Source organism: Dictyostelium purpureum, assembly GCF_000190715.1.
Source record: "Dictyostelium purpureum unplaced genomic scaffold DICPUscaffold_101, whole genome shotgun sequence".
Lineage (NCBI taxonomy): Eukaryota > Evosea > Eumycetozoa > Dictyosteliales > Dictyosteliaceae > Dictyostelium > Dictyostelium purpureum.
The window spans coordinates 1-18459 of record NW_003519438.1 but is presented as its reverse complement, the minus strand read 5'-3'; the positions used below and the strand labels follow the sequence as shown (position 1 = coordinate 18459).

The 18459-nt window shown below is 25.2% G+C and overlaps 8 protein-coding genes across 8 annotated transcripts; 1 reads left to right on the top strand and 7 right to left on the bottom strand.

Annotated features, from left to right (window-relative positions):
• Positions 1 to 327: 327 nt before the first annotated feature.
• DICPUDRAFT_94413 (uncharacterized protein) lies at positions 328 to 1118 on the bottom strand. The gene is made up of 2 exons (XM_003287430.1): positions 938 to 1118; positions 328 to 869 (listed from the first exon to the last, which is right to left on the bottom strand). The coding sequence occupies exons 1-2, from the start codon at positions 1064 to 1066 to the stop codon at positions 348 to 350; spliced, it is 651 nt and encodes a 216-aa protein (XP_003287478.1). The 5' UTR covers positions 1067 to 1118; the 3' UTR covers positions 328 to 347.
• Positions 1119 to 2993: 1875 nt separating this feature from the next.
• On the bottom strand, positions 2994 to 6718 carry DICPUDRAFT_32526 (uncharacterized protein; the record flags this gene model as incomplete). Its single annotated transcript, XM_003287429.1, has 6 exons — positions 2994 to 3265; positions 3377 to 3544; positions 4147 to 5248; positions 5323 to 5564; positions 5750 to 6305; positions 6464 to 6718. The coding sequence occupies 6 exons, from the start codon at positions 6716 to 6718 to the stop codon at positions 2994 to 2996; spliced, it is 2595 nt and encodes an 864-aa protein (XP_003287477.1).
• Positions 6719 to 7462: 744 nt separating this feature from the next.
• DICPUDRAFT_32540 (uncharacterized protein) lies at positions 7463 to 9556 on the bottom strand (the record flags this gene model as incomplete). Its single annotated transcript, XM_003287428.1, has 4 exons — positions 7463 to 8046; positions 8095 to 8107; positions 8174 to 8993; positions 9066 to 9556. The coding sequence occupies 4 exons, from the start codon at positions 9554 to 9556 to the stop codon at positions 7463 to 7465; spliced, it is 1908 nt and encodes a 635-aa protein (XP_003287476.1).
• Positions 9557 to 9910: 354 nt separating this feature from the next.
• DICPUDRAFT_78328 (uncharacterized protein) lies at positions 9911 to 11077 on the bottom strand (the record flags this gene model as incomplete). The annotated part of the gene is made up of 2 exons (XM_003287427.1): positions 9911 to 10901; positions 11028 to 11077. 2 exons carry the CDS (start codon positions 11075 to 11077, stop codon positions 9911 to 9913), a joined length of 1041 nt encoding a protein of 346 aa, XP_003287475.1.
• A 1374-nt stretch (positions 11078 to 12451) lies between these two features.
• On the top strand, positions 12452 to 12992 carry DICPUDRAFT_151587 (uncharacterized protein; the record flags this gene model as incomplete). The annotated part of the gene is made up of 2 exons (XM_003287442.1): positions 12452 to 12889; positions 12975 to 12992. 2 exons carry the CDS (start codon positions 12452 to 12454, stop codon positions 12990 to 12992), a joined length of 456 nt encoding a protein of 151 aa, XP_003287490.1.
• A 115-nt stretch (positions 12993 to 13107) lies between these two features.
• On the bottom strand, positions 13108 to 14304 carry DICPUDRAFT_78326 (uncharacterized protein; the record flags this gene model as incomplete). Its single annotated transcript, XM_003287426.1, has 2 exons — positions 13108 to 13668; positions 13738 to 14304. 2 exons carry the CDS (start codon positions 14302 to 14304, stop codon positions 13108 to 13110), a joined length of 1128 nt encoding a protein of 375 aa, XP_003287474.1.
• Positions 14305 to 14596: 292 nt separating this feature from the next.
• On the bottom strand, positions 14597 to 16399 carry DICPUDRAFT_87612 (uncharacterized protein; the record flags this gene model as incomplete). The annotated part of the gene is made up of 2 exons (XM_003287425.1): positions 14597 to 15250; positions 15419 to 16399. 2 exons carry the CDS (start codon positions 16397 to 16399, stop codon positions 14597 to 14599), a joined length of 1635 nt encoding a protein of 544 aa, XP_003287473.1.
• A 973-nt stretch (positions 16400 to 17372) lies between these two features.
• On the bottom strand, positions 17373 to 18424 carry DICPUDRAFT_78324 (uncharacterized protein; the record flags this gene model as incomplete). Its single annotated transcript, XM_003287424.1, has 1 exon — positions 17373 to 18424. A coding segment is annotated over one exon (1050 nt), but the record flags the coding sequence as incomplete, so codon positions are not given.
• Positions 18425 to 18459: the final 35 nt, after the last annotated feature.

The following is an 18459-nucleotide window of genomic DNA, read 5'->3' as shown; positions in this document are numbered from 1 at the left end:
TCACTCATCATAGCGGCCCTATTTGTAATAATTATTTAGTTAAAAAAATGGATAAACCATATATGTATAAAAAAAAATAATAATTAGTAATATTTTAAATAAAGTTATTAATAAAAATATATTTATATAAAAAAATAGTAGTTAAGCTTGAAGTTTTTTTCGATAGTTTTTTTTTAAAAATAACTTATAATTTTTTGTAATAATAAAATAACTTTAATCTTTGATTTACAAAAAATAATTAGCCTGAACCTTGGATAAATACTATAAAATAATAAAATAATAAAAAAAATAAATAAAAGATAAATAAAAAATTATTTTTTAAACTTTAACTAAAATACAATGTAATTTTATTTTTTTTCAGTTGAGAATAATTTATCTACCAATTCATTATATTCCCCCAAAAGCTGTTTGATTTCTCTAATTGAAATATCTTCTGGTTTTGAATGATAGAACCTATATAGTTTTCTTTTTTCCTCATCTGTTGTTGATGATATTGTCGATTGAGGAACAAATGTTGTTTTTGATTTATCATTTTCATTTACAAAGTTCTCCTTCTCGATATTTAATTTGATGGCTTCGTGCTGTTGAATATTATTAACATTACCATTATTTTTTTCTGATATTTTGATTTCACCATCCTTTGCACTAACCAAATGCTCATCGTTATCCTTAACCTTATCATCTTCCGATAAACTTGGGTCACGTGCATCAGTTAATGACTCAAAGGTCATATTTTCAATAAATGATGTTGCTGTAAACATTGTAACTAGAAAATAACTTGTTTCACTTTCTATAAGTGTTGGGTCTCTAAACAAGGATATAAATTGCAAATTTAATATTAAAAATGGTAAATTTGATTTAATTAAACACTATTATAAATGGAGAAAAAAATTAGTATTTTTTTAAAAATGATAAGAAAATTTAAATTAATTCTTACATATATAACAATGGGTAATAATAGGTCTGCACCAATGATTTCTGATGTTTTTGATAATAGTTGAAAGAGTAATTTAAAAGATTTTTTTATACACATTAGCTTTTCACGTGGTGATTTATAAGCTGTCATACGGAGTAACTCCTCTTGAATCTGTTCAAGGAATTGAGTTGATATGATACTGTCATTGATATCTAAATTTGATGGAGTAATATTTTGAAATTTCGAAATATGTTCACATAAATTGGTATCTTTTTGAATGCCATCAGCAGATGAAAAAATTCTACGATATAATTTTGTTGTTATATATTGCTCCATAAATTCATAAATAATAATTTCGACCTCGAGAATTTGCTTTCCTGCTAATGTTGGGATTGGTTGGGATTTAGATTCGATTACTTTGCTTGTGCTATCTGATTGAAACGGTACTGCAGCACAAACATGCATTAACATTGGTAAAGTTGTTGAAATATATGCTTGAACTGATGAACTAATATCCTCGATTGACAAGTTTGGATCATTGTTGATATTTTCAATAAATGAATCCAATGATAACAAATGAAATTTGTATGCTGACGATCCCAATCTTTTTAAAATATCTTGAAACTGCTCCTCTGTACCTAAATTTGATGTTATTGGCATTTTACTACTCTCTAAAGAGATACTATTGAATGAATTTGGTGACATGTTTGATATGGTTATATCATTATTATTTTTTGATGATGAATTTTTTGTTGGTATTGGTATGGATTTTGCTGCTGTGGTTGGATTCTGTACAATATTTGGTGGATTATTGTTATTGTTATTATTATTCTTTGAATAACTAATTGGAAGAATAGAGCTTGAAAGATATGATATAATTGGTATATTAAACGAAGGTAAAGAATTATATGAAGGAATTGGTAAACTACTTGTTACATAAGATAACGATGACCCAACTACACCTCTAACTGATCCCAAATATGTTGTATTACTTGCTGTTGTGGTTGTATTTGTTGTTGTTGTTGTTGTTGAATTATTATTACCTTTAGAATAATAACTTGTTAAAAAAGAAGATAATGATGACCTAAAACTATTTTTATTATTATTATTATTATTATTATTATTACTATTATTATTACTATTATCACTAATTTTTTTTTCTACACTATTTATATTTATATTTTCTATATTATTGTTTTCTAAAGCATTATTTACTTTATCTATATTATTTTCTATTTTACTATCTATATTATTATTTAATATTTCTGTCGGTTTTGTTGTATTTAAACTGTTTAAAGTTTTTGATTGGGTTGTAGTAATTGGTAAAGAATCAGCCATTTTTAAATTATTTATATACTATTTTTTTTATTTATTTTATTATTATAATTTTTGATGATTTACTAAAAAAAGAAATTTTATATATACAATATATTGTTATTATCTCTATTTGTTATATACAAAGGGATATTTATGATATGAGTATTTCTTTTTTAAAAAGTTATTATTAATATAACATATATTATAATTTTTATAATTTAAACTTTAAATAATCACCATGTGAAAAAAAAAAAAAAAAAATTTGTAAATTGAGCACACACATAAAAACATAACAACAAAAGGAAGGTGTGTTAAATAAAAAACTAAATGAATAAATAAAAAATTATAATAATAATATAAATTAATTATAATAAAAAATTATTTAAAAAAAAAATATAAAAAAATATAAAAAAAATAAAAAAAAAATAAAAAAAAATAAAAAAAAATTTTAAATGATTTTTATGCATATAAACCAAATCTGAAATGAATTTAAATGAATATTTTTATTTATATACTTTGAGAAACTATTTAAAGATAACTTTATATAAAAAAAGCAAGCTATTGGGTCAACATAATTATTGATTATTATATAATGATGATTTTTTTTTTTTTTTTGAAAAACTTTTAAAAGAAAATTATTATTACTACTAATTTTGGATTATTAAAAATATAAATTATTATAATTATTTCATTACTATTATTATTATTATTATTATTATATTTGTGGTATTATTATAATTATTATTAGGGTTATAGTTATTTAGGGTGACCAGATTTTTGAAAGTGATTGATTTACACATGATGTTAATTCTTTTGAAAATTGTTTGCATAAATCATTTTTATCTTTTTCATTAATTTCATTTAAAGCTGATTCTGGGATTTTAATTTTGCCATTATCTAAATCGGTATTACCAAAACAAAAAATCTGACTTAGATAAAATTGTTTTGGACAAATCTCTTTTGATACACATTTATTGTAAGAATTGAATTTTGGTTCGCAAATTGGATTATTATTACCAAATTTCATCTCACCTGTTTTTTAAAATAATAATATTGGAAAAAAAAAATAAAATAAAATTAGTATTTTTTTTATTGTGCATAGAAATTGGGGGGTGGTGTTAATGAATTCAAAATAATAATTACATTCGTAAAGATTATTCATTTGCTCATCACAAATATTAAATAAATGATTTACTCTAGAGTCTGTAGTTTCTTCATTTGACCAAATCCATTGGGTTGCGTTATCCAAACTACTATTTATAAATGATGATTTAATGAAATCTGGTATGTTATCACTATTAGCACCAAAACCTTTAGTTTTTTGGTGGGATGGATTTGATGATAATATCATATCTATTTGTTTTTTTGTGTTTGTTGACATTCTCCTTTTCTTTTTTTTTTTTTTTATTTTTATTTTTTTTTTTTTTTTTTTTTTCTGAAATGATAACTATTGTCTTATTAATTATTTATTAATTAAGTGAAGCAAATATCTTTTAATTTGATGAAAATTTTTTTTTTAAAAATCCGTGTTTTAAAAAAAAAAAAATAAAAAAAAAATAAAAAAAAATAAAAAAAATTAATTATTTTTTATTATAATTATTTGAAACCCATTTTTCTTAATTAATAATCAATTGCAGGTTTACAACAAATTATTATTAAAATACTAAAATACTAATACTGGTATTATTTTTCTCTCAGGAGCCAAATATAAAAATAATTAGGAATGTTTGTCATTCAAACACATGCTAATTAGATATATCACAAAGCATAATAAAAGTAAAATAAAATAAATAATGGCTTTTTTTTTTTTTTTAAATAGATTTTTATTTATTATTTATTATTATTATTTTGAAGTTGTTTTTATTCTTCTAAAAATCTATATTCAAAAGTAAATTCAGTTTTCTTTCTTTGACACCAACCAGTTTCATAATCGAAATAAACATATGTACCTTGTTCATATTCATTTGTAATTTCTTTTGGTTCTTCATGTCTTCTAAACCAAGTTAAATATTTCTTGTGGTATCTCCAACCTTGTTTTTTGAGTTCTTTGGCAGCTTGATATTGTTGGTATGAGCCTTGTTTAAAGTAAAATATGAAAAATAATGTATCGATATCGAATTTTTCAAATACATTTGAAGAGTCAAAAATTGCAAGTGGTGTTTGTGGATAATATGGTGGTACTGGTTTTGGATTGCGTGGTATATAAGTTGAAACACGTTCATAATCATTAATTTCTGGTATATTATTTAAACTAACATCCATCATATGTTTGGTTAACATCATTGCATCCTCAAATCCTAGTTGACCCGATACAAGAGATGGTTGTGGTGGTGACATTGATGGATGTTGTGGATATGCTTGATGTGGCATTTGTTGTTGATATTGTTGCTGAGCTTGTTGATTTTGTTGTTGATATTGTTGTTGTTGAGCCTGTTGTTGTTGAAGAGGTGACAATTGTTGTTGTTGTTGTTGTTGGTATTGTTGTTGATAAAGATATTGTTGTTGGGCTTGTTGTTGTTGTTGTTGAACTTGTTGTTGTTGAGTATAGTTACCCTCATTAATTCTCGATAATGTAGCAGATGATAATTCGGCTAATGAGCCCGGATAAATATTTGAAGAATTATCAAAGGTTTCGTTATTTTTACTATCATCCAAATCTTGTACTGAGGTTGGTGGTTGTACTATTTGTTTATTAATATTTAATTGAGATAATTGATCTTGAACATCATTGACATCGTTAAATTGTTTATTTTTATTAACGGCTTGTTGTTGGGCTGCTTGTTGGGCTGCAGCGGCGGCCTGTTGTTGAGCTTGTTGATGTTGCATCAATCTTTGTGCCATTGGTACATTTCCAATTGATGATGGGAATTGTGATTGTGCGTTTGTTTGTGGTTGTGATTGTGGTTGTGGTTGCGATTGTGGTTGCGATTGTGGTTGTGGTTGTGGTTGTGGTTGTGGTTGTGATTGTGATTGTGGTTGTGGTTGTGGTTGTGGTTGCTTATTGGTATTAGGATCCTACAAATAAATAAAATTTTATTAATATAAATAAAAATCATTTTATGCACACCAATTGAATGAATAATACTTACATTTTTAATATTTGATTTAGTTACAGATGAAAAAGTTGGTGATTGGGTCAAGGTTTTGTTTTGTGGTTGTTGTGGTGGTTGATTTGGGGCTGGTGATCCTACTCTTTGTTGTGAATTTAATGTTGGTGATTTAGTTGAAGGAACGGTAGTTGAAGATGGGGTAGTTGCGGGTGTTGTAGTAGAAGATGGGGTTGCGGTAGCGGATGAGGTTGCAGTTGATGATGCTGTGCTTGTTGTTGATGCTGCTGTTGTTGATGATGTAGCTGGAGTAGTTGATGATGTAGTAGCACTGGTGGTTGTTGTTGATGGTATTGCTGTTGATGAAACTTTTTCTATTTCTTTTAAAAATACCAAATAAATATTAATAACTATAATAATAATAATAATAATAATAATAATAAATTGTAAATAAAAAATAATATCTTACCATTTTCGTTATCAGAGTCTTGTTTATTTGTTTCATCGTCAATATCATTATCATTATCAGATGTATCAGAATAACCCTCTTCTTCCTCATCATCAGAATCTTCATCTAAAGAGAATTCATAATCTTCGTCACCCATTTCAGTTTGTTTGAGATTAAAATTTGAATAAACTTCTTCTGGTTCTTCAAAGGTATCTTCTTGTTCGTATGAGTCTATATAGCATTCGACTGAATCTTTAATTTTTTCAATGTCATCTGGGGATATACGATCCTCATCCATCGCTCTCACTAAAAATTCTAGAGCACGTAAGTGATATCTATGATATGTGGTATACTTTTGTAATGCTTCGACACGTGTTGATTCAGTTTTTCTTTTTCTAACTGGTATCGATTCTAATTCGCTATCAAATGATTCCATTTGTGATTTAAGTGTCGATATTGCTTTATTACCCCAATCACGTACATGATCTTTTGCCAATTCGTTCTTTGTAGCTGCATCTAAATTATCTTTTGAATAACCTTTACCTCTTGCATCTCTTTCAAAGAAATCATCCATTTTCTTTATTTTATTTTTTTTAAAATTAATTAAAATCTATATAGAAAAAAAAAATATATATATTAGTATTATGTTTTACAATTAAATTAATTTATGTTTTTATAAAGCTGGTTAGGTTTTATTTAATAACTATAGTTTTACTATCTCAACAAAAAACATACTTCTTCTATAGATTTTCTAGAATCTAGTAATGCGGATTTATTTTTAACATCATTCGAAGCTATCCAAACTTTAATTTGATCTCTATATCTTTGAAGTTTTTTAATTTCTTTCTTTAAATCGCTTTCATATTTCTCTTTCTGGTTGGTGCTAATAGCTGAATAAACTTTCTTCAATATAGAATCAAACTCTATAATGCCATCTGCTGCTTTTTTTAATGTTTTATCGATTTCACCTTGTAATTTCCTTGTATTCATTTTATTATCGTATTATTATATATATTATATTTGTTATTATTATTATTGTTGTTATATTATTATTCTTGTTGTTGTTATTATAGTTATCCTTTTATTATTTTTGTTGGATTTGGTTTTGTTTTGATTTTGTTATGTTTTTGCTATTTTTTTTTTTTTCAAAAAAGAAAAAAAAATAATCAATTGGTTATTATACAATAATATATACAAAAAAGGTGAAAATTAAAATTATTTTTTCTATGTACAAAAAATGATGATTTAATTTAAATAGTAAATAATATTTTTTTTATAAAATAAATATAAATTTAAAAAAAAAAAAATAAAAAAAAAAAAAAAATAAAAAAAAAATGAAAAAAAATTTAAATTTTTTTTTTTAATTTTTTTTTTAATTTTTTTTTTTTTTGGAACTTAGTTGACCTTCATCCTATATCTGTGAATTCCTAAAAATAATTATCATAAATAAATATATATGATAAATAAATAAAATAGAAATTTAAATAAAAACAATTAATGATATTCAAATTAATAAAAAAAAAAATTTAATTTTTAAATAAAAATAATAAGAAAAAACAAATACCCCCAGGTGTGTTAAGTAGATTTTTTTAGTCGTTTGATCAAACAAAGTTAATGTTTATGTATAATTACATTTTTAAAGAGAACAAAAAAAATAAGAATAGGAATAAAAACATTGCATGCATTTAAAAAAAATTATAAATTTTTTACCTTTTTATTTGTTTTTATTTGTTTTTATTCGTTAATATTTTGTTTTTTTAATGGTTGTTCATTGTTTGATTCTTCTTGTGTATTTTCCTTTTTATCTTCAGTTTCATTTTCGAGGCTTCTTTTCTTTTCAATAATTGATTTGTTATTTGAATTTACATTTTTACTAATCATGTTAATTTGAGAGCTCATATCACTTGATGTTTTTAAAATTTCACGATAAGCCATGGTAGCATAGGTTGAACTTTGTAAATTGAAACAAATTCTGAGGGCTTTATGTTTGCCGTTTGGTACATCTACTGGTTCTGCACTTCCATTGAGATAATCTATATCAGAGAGAGCAAGTGGAATGGTAAAGTCGTCATAGTTAAAGATTTTATAGGTGCAGTCAGAGGCATGTTCAATAAGTTTACGATATCCGCCTCTGAGGTCTATTAAACGGTTCTTTGTGGTGAATTGTGATAAATTAATATTGCTCTTCTCCATTTCTTTAATATAAAGTTCGCCAATAATGTTCTTTGGTAATTGAGTATTTGAACCAATTAATGGTAAAACGACTTGATGAATTGTGTAACGGTTGTTTTTGATATCTTCTTCAGTTACATAGTCTACTTTGATAACTCTTTTAGTATTTTCTACACCTTCACTTGATTCAACACCACCTGCTTCTTCCTCTTCTTGTTCATTTGCAGTCTCTTGCTCTGTGGATGGTTGTTCTTTAATTGATTCTTCGGAAACAATAACTAAATCACCAACTATTGGTTTATCAAAGCCAAACATTTCAATTCTTTGACTTGCCATAAGATTCCAAATTAATGATTGGTAACTGTGGGTGTAAAGCATACGAAGGGTACGTGGAATACTGTAGAAAGCATCTTGATAGTTTGTGCTTCCACCTTTTAATGCGATTAATAATTTCTTCTCAGCATTTAAACCACGTGGTAACATGGTAATGGTGGTTTTGGCATCACCAGTATCTTTATAGTATTGTCTTGCTTTGGTGGCCTCTTCACGTTCACCCTCACGTGGATCTAAAATTAAATCAACTGCTTTCTTCCAATTGTTTTGAATCATAGCAATACCTATTTCATAAGTTGGAATGGAACCTGTACCAAATCTTTGAAGACCAAAATAGTTGATGAAACCAGTCTTTTTGAAACTTTCAACAGAATCGATAATATCTTGATCGGTGGCATCTTGAATTTCTCTAATTACAACAGAGAATCTATTACCCATTAAATCACCTAAACGAATATGTTGATTTACAAATTTATATTCACCCAATCCAATTGGTGGTCTTTGAGTTGATAATCTTTGATTTAAATTTGCTAATCTATCTGGAGTGACTTTGTAAACTGTAATTCTTTGAGTGGTAATACCTCTTTTATCTTTAGTACCTGCAATTGAAAAATTTTTATCACTGGTTCCCAACATTCTTGATATCATACTAATTGTATCCATGGTATCTCTATTTTCTTTACATAATACAAATTGAATATATTTGGATTTGTCTTCTGGCCATGATCTTTCATTAAATTTACCTTTTTTTTTGGTGTTGCTATATGATATAAAAATATTAGCATTGATTGTATTTTATGATTAATAAATATAGTAATATGATAATATTTACGCTTCTGGCCAAACTTTAACTTTACCATCAATGGTTTCAGTTGTTAATTGATATCTGGTTTTAATTAATTTGTGTAAATCAGTTCTTTGTTCTTTACTATCATTTGGTTCAAAAAGAAAGGATGATTTTGCATCACTTTTGTTTGGACCATTAAAAAACTCAACAAATTCTTTAGTTTTAGCTTCACCAACTAATTTTTCTAATTCTTGTTCTGGTGCAAATTCATAAGTGACCTCTTTCTTTGCCTCTTCTTTAAATGTAACATCTTTTAAATGAGTTACAACACCTTCTTCATCGATTTCATTGACAATAAAATCTGAAAATCTTTGTTTTAATAAACCACTCCATGGTTTAGTTTTGCCTAAAAATAATTTAATACCAAGTTTATCTTCGGTTCTTTCTGATTTATTTAAAATTGTTGTGTTTGGGTTTATTGTATTTGTAGTTGTGGCAGTAGTAGCTGTAGCGGTGGCAGTATTGGTTGAAGTCATGTCTTCATTTTTTGAATTTTCCATTATATAATTATATGTATATTACAATAATATTAATTATTAATAGTTATAAAAATAAAAAATTAAAAAATTAATAAAAAAGTATAAATTTAAAAATGAAAAAAAAACGAAAAAATGAAAATAAAAATTATAAAAAAAAAAAAATTTAAAAAAAAAAAAAAAAAAGAGAATATGTTTATGATACATACATCTAAAACAAGTTTTGGATAATCTACCTCCAATCCTTAACATTTCAAATGAAATAATAAAATAAAATTATAAAAAAAAAAAAAAAAAAAAAAAACTTTTTTCGTTTTTTTTAAAATTTTTTTTTTTTTTTAATTAATTTTGATTTTATATTTCATTTCCTTTTATTAAATCAAAATCTTTTAATAAATTTATAATTTGATTATTGTTACTATTGTTTTTAAGTATTTCTAAATAATGTTGATAACTTAGGCCCATTTTATTTTTTCCATAATTTAAACCAAAATATAAAATCGATTTGATTACAATGATTGGAGGAGCGGAAAGAATTAGCTTGGACACAAGTATATTGATTTTTTCGTTATTTGAAATGACATAGTAATCTATACAGGCTTTAATAAAGTTTAGAGGAATACCAAAGTTGAATTTAGGTAAACCATTGGATTGGAATATATTTAAAAATATAGGTCTTTCTTCTTTTACTATTGATTGGATTACCTGATCGAAATAACCACACTGTATTTGCAACATTAAAATTAATTTGATTCCCATTTTTATATACACCTTTTTTCTATTTTTTGTTCCTACAGTTAGTGTTACACTTTGACTATTGTGATCGTATATGAATGATAAACAATTTTCGATAATCCAACGACCTAAATATTTAATACCTGGATATTGATGAAGATCTTTCAAAATAAAATTGAAATCAAATGTTTTGATTTTACTATTATTTAAAATTGATATTAACGATTTACTTTTATTGTTTGCTAAATATAATAAAATATTAAATTTGAATGATTCTAATGAAAAGTTGTGATTGAGTTCATAAAGTTCTGAATTTTTTAATACCATATCCAATATCTCCACTGTATTTGGGCTGTGAACTTTTTTTTTAAAATATATATAGTCCGAGGGTTGGTAGTTGGATATTATCATTTTCCTATTTAGTGAATTCATTAAAACTTCATAATATTCAAACACTAAAACAGAGTCGAAATATAGCCAGTTAGAGTTTCTATCTTCAAATAATTGATCTTTGAATATCGTGAAATAAAAATCCAATATTTGTTTAGTTGCTATCGTTTTGAAAATTTTTATTTTATTATTATATATGAAATCTTTATTAAGTTGTTCACTATAGTTATTAAATAAATATTGAATTGTTTGTATATTATTACTCTTGAGTATATAAAAAATATTTGCATAATCAAAGGTATTTTTTAGGTGGTCCATTATATTTTCTATCGATTTGTTTTCATACAAGTGGCCATAGTCATATAAATTCTTTATAATATTAATTGTGATGTTCATTTTTTTCCTCTTTATTGAGTCGAGATTGTAAAATTTATAATAAATAATGGAATAGTTGGATATACAATCTGGATTGAAAAGCATGTTATATAGTTTATTGATCTTAAATAGGATTTTCAATAGGTTGAAATTTGTAGAGTTATTTTCTTTCTGGATGGATTTAATAAAGTCATTGTATTGCATGTTCTTTTGGTAATTGGTATATTGATTAAATTGAATCAAACCCTCTATCTTTTGTTGTAACTTTAGGACATTTCCATTGTTTGAATGATTTATATCTACTATTATTTTGAAAAGTTTTATTATTTTTTTAACCCTAATACTTTTATCGAAATAATATACTTTTTTGGTATTTATTTTATTTATTTCTATTGGTTTATTATAAAATTTATTTTTAATATATTGATATTTTTTTAAAATATTGTATATGTCGATTGTTGAACCTTTCAGTTTCCATGAATATTGGCTTATATATTGAAGATCATCTTTTCCTAAACTGTTTTTATTTATAAAGTGTTTTATAAAAAATAGATTATTTGATTTAAAAATTAAATTAAAATAGTTGGGTAATTGGTGTTGGAATTGGTTTATTAAGAGTGTATAGTATTGTTTAGACTCTTTGTTGCTATGATTATATAGTGTTATTATGGTTTTAAATTGATCTTTTTCTTTTATAATATCATTGCATTTTATTTTATCTTTAATAATTTCTTCTGCATTTGAAAATCTTGATAAACTCGATGCCGAGATTTCAATTTCTTGATATGTATACAACGATTTAAAATAAAAGAATGAGAATATTTTAATAAAGAGATATTTGTTTCTAAATATACTCCAAAATAATATTTCGTTTTTTGGTATGTATAATGTTTTATTAAATGGATTGATATTTTCTCTTTCTTTTTCTATTTGAATGATTTCTTTATATATGTATACCCTTCTTAATAGATCATCTTTGGTACCACATGTTGAGAGATTTAAATTTTTTAAGATTTCTAAAAGCTCTTTTTTTTTAATTTTTTTTTCTATATTATTATTTATTATTTTTAATATATTATTTCTATTATAGTTATTATTTATTGATGCTATTGTATTTATATTCATGTTTAAATTTAAAAAAAAAAAAAAAGATTTTTTTAAAAAAAAAAAAAGTAAAAAAAAATTTATAAAAAGTGGGGTGTGTTTTTCCCGATTTATAAAAGAGTAAAAGTTATTACAATAATTAACTTATTATTATAAATATAATACATTATTAACCATACATTTCAAATTAAAATAATAATAAAATCAAAAAAAAATAACAAAATTGTGATTTAATTTTTTTTTTTTTAAAAAAAACAAAACAAAAAAAAAACAAGGTAAAATAAAAACACAATGGATAAAAACAGCAACATAGATTTTAATACAAGGGGTAATGCTAATAATAATACTTATAGTGATGATAATAAAGATAAAAAATCACCATTATATAAAGAAAATGAATTATTTTTAAATTTTCAATTACAACAAATTCTATTCAATAAGTTACAATTTCTTTACTATGACCAACTTAAACATCGTTCACATCAATTAATATTACAAAAAATTAATGAAGAGTTTATAGATTTTTATAAAACATTATTAGACTTATTTAGATATTTAGAAAACCATATGCAAAAACATCCTTTATCAAAAAAAAACCCAGTGGATAATGAATATAATCAAATATTAATAAAGGTTCAAAACGAATGCAATTCAATTCAAAATTATTTAAACAAATTATATCAAGAACAAAAAACTATTATTGAAAAAATCATTAGTATAGATTTGAATGTAAATAATATTTTTAATGTAATTATTTAACAATATAAAATTTAATAAAAGAACGATTCCTAACTTTTTTTTTATAAATATTAAGAATATGGAGTTATTATAAATACAAGTTTTTTTTTATTATTATTTAAAACAAAAAATAAATAAATAAAAATAAATATTTTTATTTATTTAAAAAAAAAAAAAGAGTTTGTTGTATTACTTTTATTTTATTTTATTTATCTAGGTATAGCATTTTCTAGAGTTAATAAAGATAATGGATAAATATCTTTACCTTTTTCAACATAATTAAACCAAATGGTTGGTTCTTTACCACGTAAGTCTAATGATGATAAATCTTTTGTTGAAACCCACAAACCACCCATTGATTCATAGTTTGGTACTTGACGAGGTGGTTGATTTTCATCCTTGGGTTCTGCATAAAATATTACACGCATTCTAGAGTATTGTTGAAAGGGTGAATATTCTACTCTTAAAATACCTTTTAATTCGATATCAATTCCAGTCTCTTCTTTACATTCTCTAATTGCACATTGTTGTAAGGATTCATTTGTATTTAATCTGCCACCTGGTAACCAGTATCCTCTTCCTGCTGATTCATTAACAATTAAAAATGTTCCATTTGATTTCTTTCTAACGATAACTAAACAAAATGGGTATATTTTGCTAAGGGCTAATTCATGTTCTGTTTTTTCACCTTTTGGTCCATGATGTTCATGTAAATGTACACCGATTTTTTCTTGGGGTCTTTTGAAACATATTGGACAAATTGGTATTTTCTATTATATATTTAAATATATAAATAAATAAATAAATAATAAATTTATTGTTTATAGTATTTTACTTACATTTTCTATTGAATCTAAACTTTCATTACAATGAAACAAATAAATATGTTCTCTTAAATCGTCAACTGATAAGTTTTTTGCAAAACCTGAATGGGTACAAATTGGACAACTTAATTCACCAGATTTATCTACTGAAGTTTGATCGATAATGCTTAATGCTTGAATAACATCACTGAAATTATTGGTTACTAATGAACAGGCTACTTTAAAAAGTCTTGCTATGAATAAAGGGTAAAGTTCTAAATGTGATTTTGATTTTATGTCAAAGTAAACCATAAGAAATGAGTTCATCTTTCTTTTTTTTCTGCATTCGTCTATAAAAGTTCGTAGTTTTGAAAAGATCTCTTCTACATTATCTTTTTTGTCAATTTTGATGTGGAATAATATGCATATTACTGGTACATCTAATTCATAGTTGTTCAATATTTCATCTGTTGATGCAGTATTTAAACTATTTATATAGTTTTTAAATTTTTTGAATTTTAAATTTAATACTTCTCCATCCTGATCATCTTTTTTGTATGATGGTGATTTATTAAAAGATGGTGATTGTATGATTAGCGACATTATTACTATTACTTTACTATTACTAATTATAAATGATGATGACTTTAAAGGAAATGGATATATTTACAAATAAATAATGGGTGTATAATAAATTATTAAATTATTTGAAAAAATAAAATTAAAAAATAAAAATAAAAAATAAAATTAAAAAATTAATTAGAAAAAAATTAAAAAAATTAAAAAAATAAAAATAAATAAGAAAAAATATCTTTTATTTCTGATTTGGTGTTTCATTGATTTATTTTCTTTGTTGTGATTATTATTAATAGATTACAATACAGTAATAATCTATTTATTTTTTATTTTTTTTTGATCCTTCAAATAAATCGTAGTGTTTGGTTCCAGATTCTTTTGAATTTTTTTTCATAATTTGGTTGATCCTATTCATATCTTTATTTAGTTTTTGTTTCTTTTTTTGTTCATCTGATCGTTGACTATCTTTGTTGGAGTTTGGTTTTTTGAATTTATACATTTCGTCTATATTAATCTTTTCACCTCTTTCTCTTTCGAAGCCTTCAAATTGTGGATATATATCGTCATCGCCATAGGTGTCCATAAGCTTTCTCTTTAGTTTTTCATTATTGGTATCCAGTGATATTATATCATTCTCTTCATCTGATGATGATGATTCGTTGAGTCTTCTTTCTTGCTCTTGCATATAATCTTTTTCATGCTGTTCATAGTTTTCATCGGTATTTGGATAAGCATATTCATCTTCTTGATCGTCATCATCATCATCATCATTTTGCATTGGTTGATTTCTTTCGATAATAGTTTCACCCTCTTCATCATCTTCTTGAGGTGGTCTTGGTATGTCATATACTCCTTCTTCATCCTGGTCTGCATATTGTTTATTATAATTATCATCTGTGTTTGGATAAGTGTATTCATCTTCCTCCTCTTCTTCATCGTATAGTTGTGGAGGTCTTGGAACATCATAGATATCCTGTTCATTGTTTTCTAAATTTGATTTATCTTTTTCGTGTTGTGCATAATTGTCGTCTGTATTTGGATATGTATATTCATCATCATCCCCATCTTCATTATTATTTTCCTTTTGGTTTCTTTCGATTACAACTTGGCCACCTTCTTTTTCTTCTTTTTTATTATTTACATTGTGGTCATTTTCATCACCTTCTTTACCAATTGGTTTGAATTCATCTGAATAGTCTTCTTTATTTTTAAAGTAATGGTGTGATTTTGCTTGTGTTTCTGTTGTTGTGGTAGTTGTTGATTTATTTACTTCACAAACATAATCTTCTGCATCTGAAAAAATATCTGAATCTGAATCTGAATCGTCTTGCTTTTGAATAACTACAACTTTTTTACTATTTTCTTTTTCTTTTTCATCTTTATCTGAATCTGAAAATATACTATCGTCACCGATGCCACCATTTCCGTTGATTGACTGCTTAACTATTTGTATTTCTTTTTCTGGATGGTAAAAACCTATAATTCTTTTTAAAATATTTGTATCTAAACGGCCTGATATTGTTTCTTTAACTTTTGGACAGTCTTCTTTACTATTCATAATAGTTGTTGGTATTAATTGAGGAAAAACTGGATCCAAATCAAATAAATAAAGCATTCTATTGGTTTGAAATATTTCTTTATTGTTTTTAATTTGTTGTTTCTTTTTAATATCATTGGATTTATCAGCTGTAATATTTGCTAATGTTTTTATCATTGATGAACCTAGTTGAGTTTTATGTTTCAAGTTTTTAATTTTATCAATCTCGCTTTGATATTTTTGATCTTTTTGATGATGCTGGTTTTGTTTATTATCTAAATTTAATTTCTCTTTTGTATTTTGTAATAATTCAAAATCTAAACCTTTTTTAATTTGATTTTGGCCTTCATCAGTATTTTGAGTTCTTCTCTCTCTTGCTCTATCTAAATAATTTGGATCATTTTTCTTTTCTGGTGCATTTTGGTAATATTCATAATCTCTATCCAACCATTTTGTTTTATTATTATTATTTTTTTTATTATTATTACTACTGCTATTATTATTGCTATTATTGATTGGCTTTTTTTCTATTAACGATCTAAAATCATCATTTGATAATCCTTTATTATTATTATCATTGTTCATAATATATTGATTTTAGTTATTTATTATTTATTATCTGTTATTTATCCATAAATAAGATAATAAAAATAAAATGTAAAAATTGAAAAAAAAAAAAAAAAAAATTAAAAAAAATTAAAAAAAAAAAAAATTTAATTTAAAATTATATTTTATCTTTTTAATGGTGAAAATTTTAATTTTAGAATTTAAAATAAAACTTATTTTATTAAAGAGTTACTTTACTTTTTTTTTTAAAAAAAGAATAAAAAATTATATACAGTATATTTAAACCTAAAATTGAAACTATATTTTTATTTATTATATGGATGAACACTAGTTGCTATTATTTTGAAGGAAAGGTTTTACTAGGATTCTTCAGTTGATATCCGGTGGCAGGTGCAGAATGGTGACTACTAATTCTTTTGGTTATCTAAAACTGTTCGATGATTATAATAGTTGCTTGGCCAGAGCAATGTATTAAAACCATTAAATAGTAAATAGAAAACTTCGTTGGTGTAGGTTTGATTGGTGCAGTCTCGGTACACTGTTTTAATCTTTAAATTATCTGACCTTTTAAAGAGTTGATATCATCTATTAAAATTTATTTGCTATTGAACTATTTATTTTCTAACTAATAATTATATTAATACTAAATAATAAAAAAACATTAAATAAAATATATTATAAACTTACTTTATAAAAAACCTAAAAAGATATAATACAAGGTGGGGTGTGAGGTGTGGTTTTTGGCATCAATGGGGTTATGGTTGAGTGATTTGTTGTATTGAAATCTAAATATTTAAAATAAATATTAATAAATGGTTTAATATTTAAAATAATATAAATATATAAGATATTTTACCTAAGTTTATTTTGAGTTTACCAGCACTGTTTGAAATGGATGTTATTTGTATTAAAGACCAAGTTGTTTTTTTATATGATAATAATTACATTGATTTGTGTTGTGGGGGCCCATTCTCAATCTTTCCCTATTGGATTATGATGATGCACCAGTAGAGTCGAATTTTGATTCTGGTGCATAGAACTTTGGGTAGTTAGATGAGGCGATGGGTGTAGTGTGGGCGAATGTTGGGGGTGCGGTGTAAATGGTGATCCACTCACCAAGTTCTTCATCAAATTCCTCAATTGATGGTCCTTCAACCATTCCCTCATATGCTTGTGTTGGTGCACCAGTACTATTGTATTTGGACTCTGGTGCATAAAAGTTTGGGTAATCGGATGAGGTGGTTGGTGTACTTGGTTGTGGTGTTGATTGTGGCTGTGGAGCAGAGTTTGTAGGTGCGGTGTATATGGTGACCCATTCACCAAGTTCTTCATCAAACTCTTCAATTGATGGCCCTTCAATTATTCCCTCAAATGATTGTGTTGGTGCACCAGTACTATTGTATTTGGACTCTGGTGCATAAAAAGTTGGGTAATCGGATGAGATGGTTGGTGTACTTGGTGTTGATTGGGAGGTGTAAATTGTAACCCATTGGCCAAGTACTTCATCATACTCTTCAATTGAAGGTACATCAATGAATTGTGGGTGGGTGGATGAATTGAACATAAACTCTGATTTTGGTTGATGTTGTTGTGGTTTTGGAGTTTGTGTTGGAGTTGTATTTGATTTTGGTTTTGATTTTGATTTTGGTTTTGATTTTGATTTTGATTTTGATTTTGATTTTGATTTTGATTTTGGTGTTGGTCTTGGATATGATTTTGGTACTCGTTTTGGTTGTAGTGTTGGAATTAGTTTTGATCTTGCCCTTGATCTTGATTTTAGTTTTGGTGTTGATTGTGGAATTGGTAGTGGTGTTGGTGTTGGTGATGTAATTATTGGAGTTGAGGTTGGTCTTTTTTTTGTTCCTGGTCTTGGTGTTGTTCTTTTTCTTGGTCTTGAGGATGGAGTTGATTTTGATTTTGGTACTCTTTTTGATGATGGGGTTGGTGGTAATCTTGTTCTTGCTCTTGCTCCAGATTTTGGTTTTGGTATTGTTGGTTGTGTATTTTTTGATGGTGTAGTTGGAGTTGGAGTTGGTTTTGGCCCTTGGAGATGGAGTTGGTAATGGATTTGGTTTTTG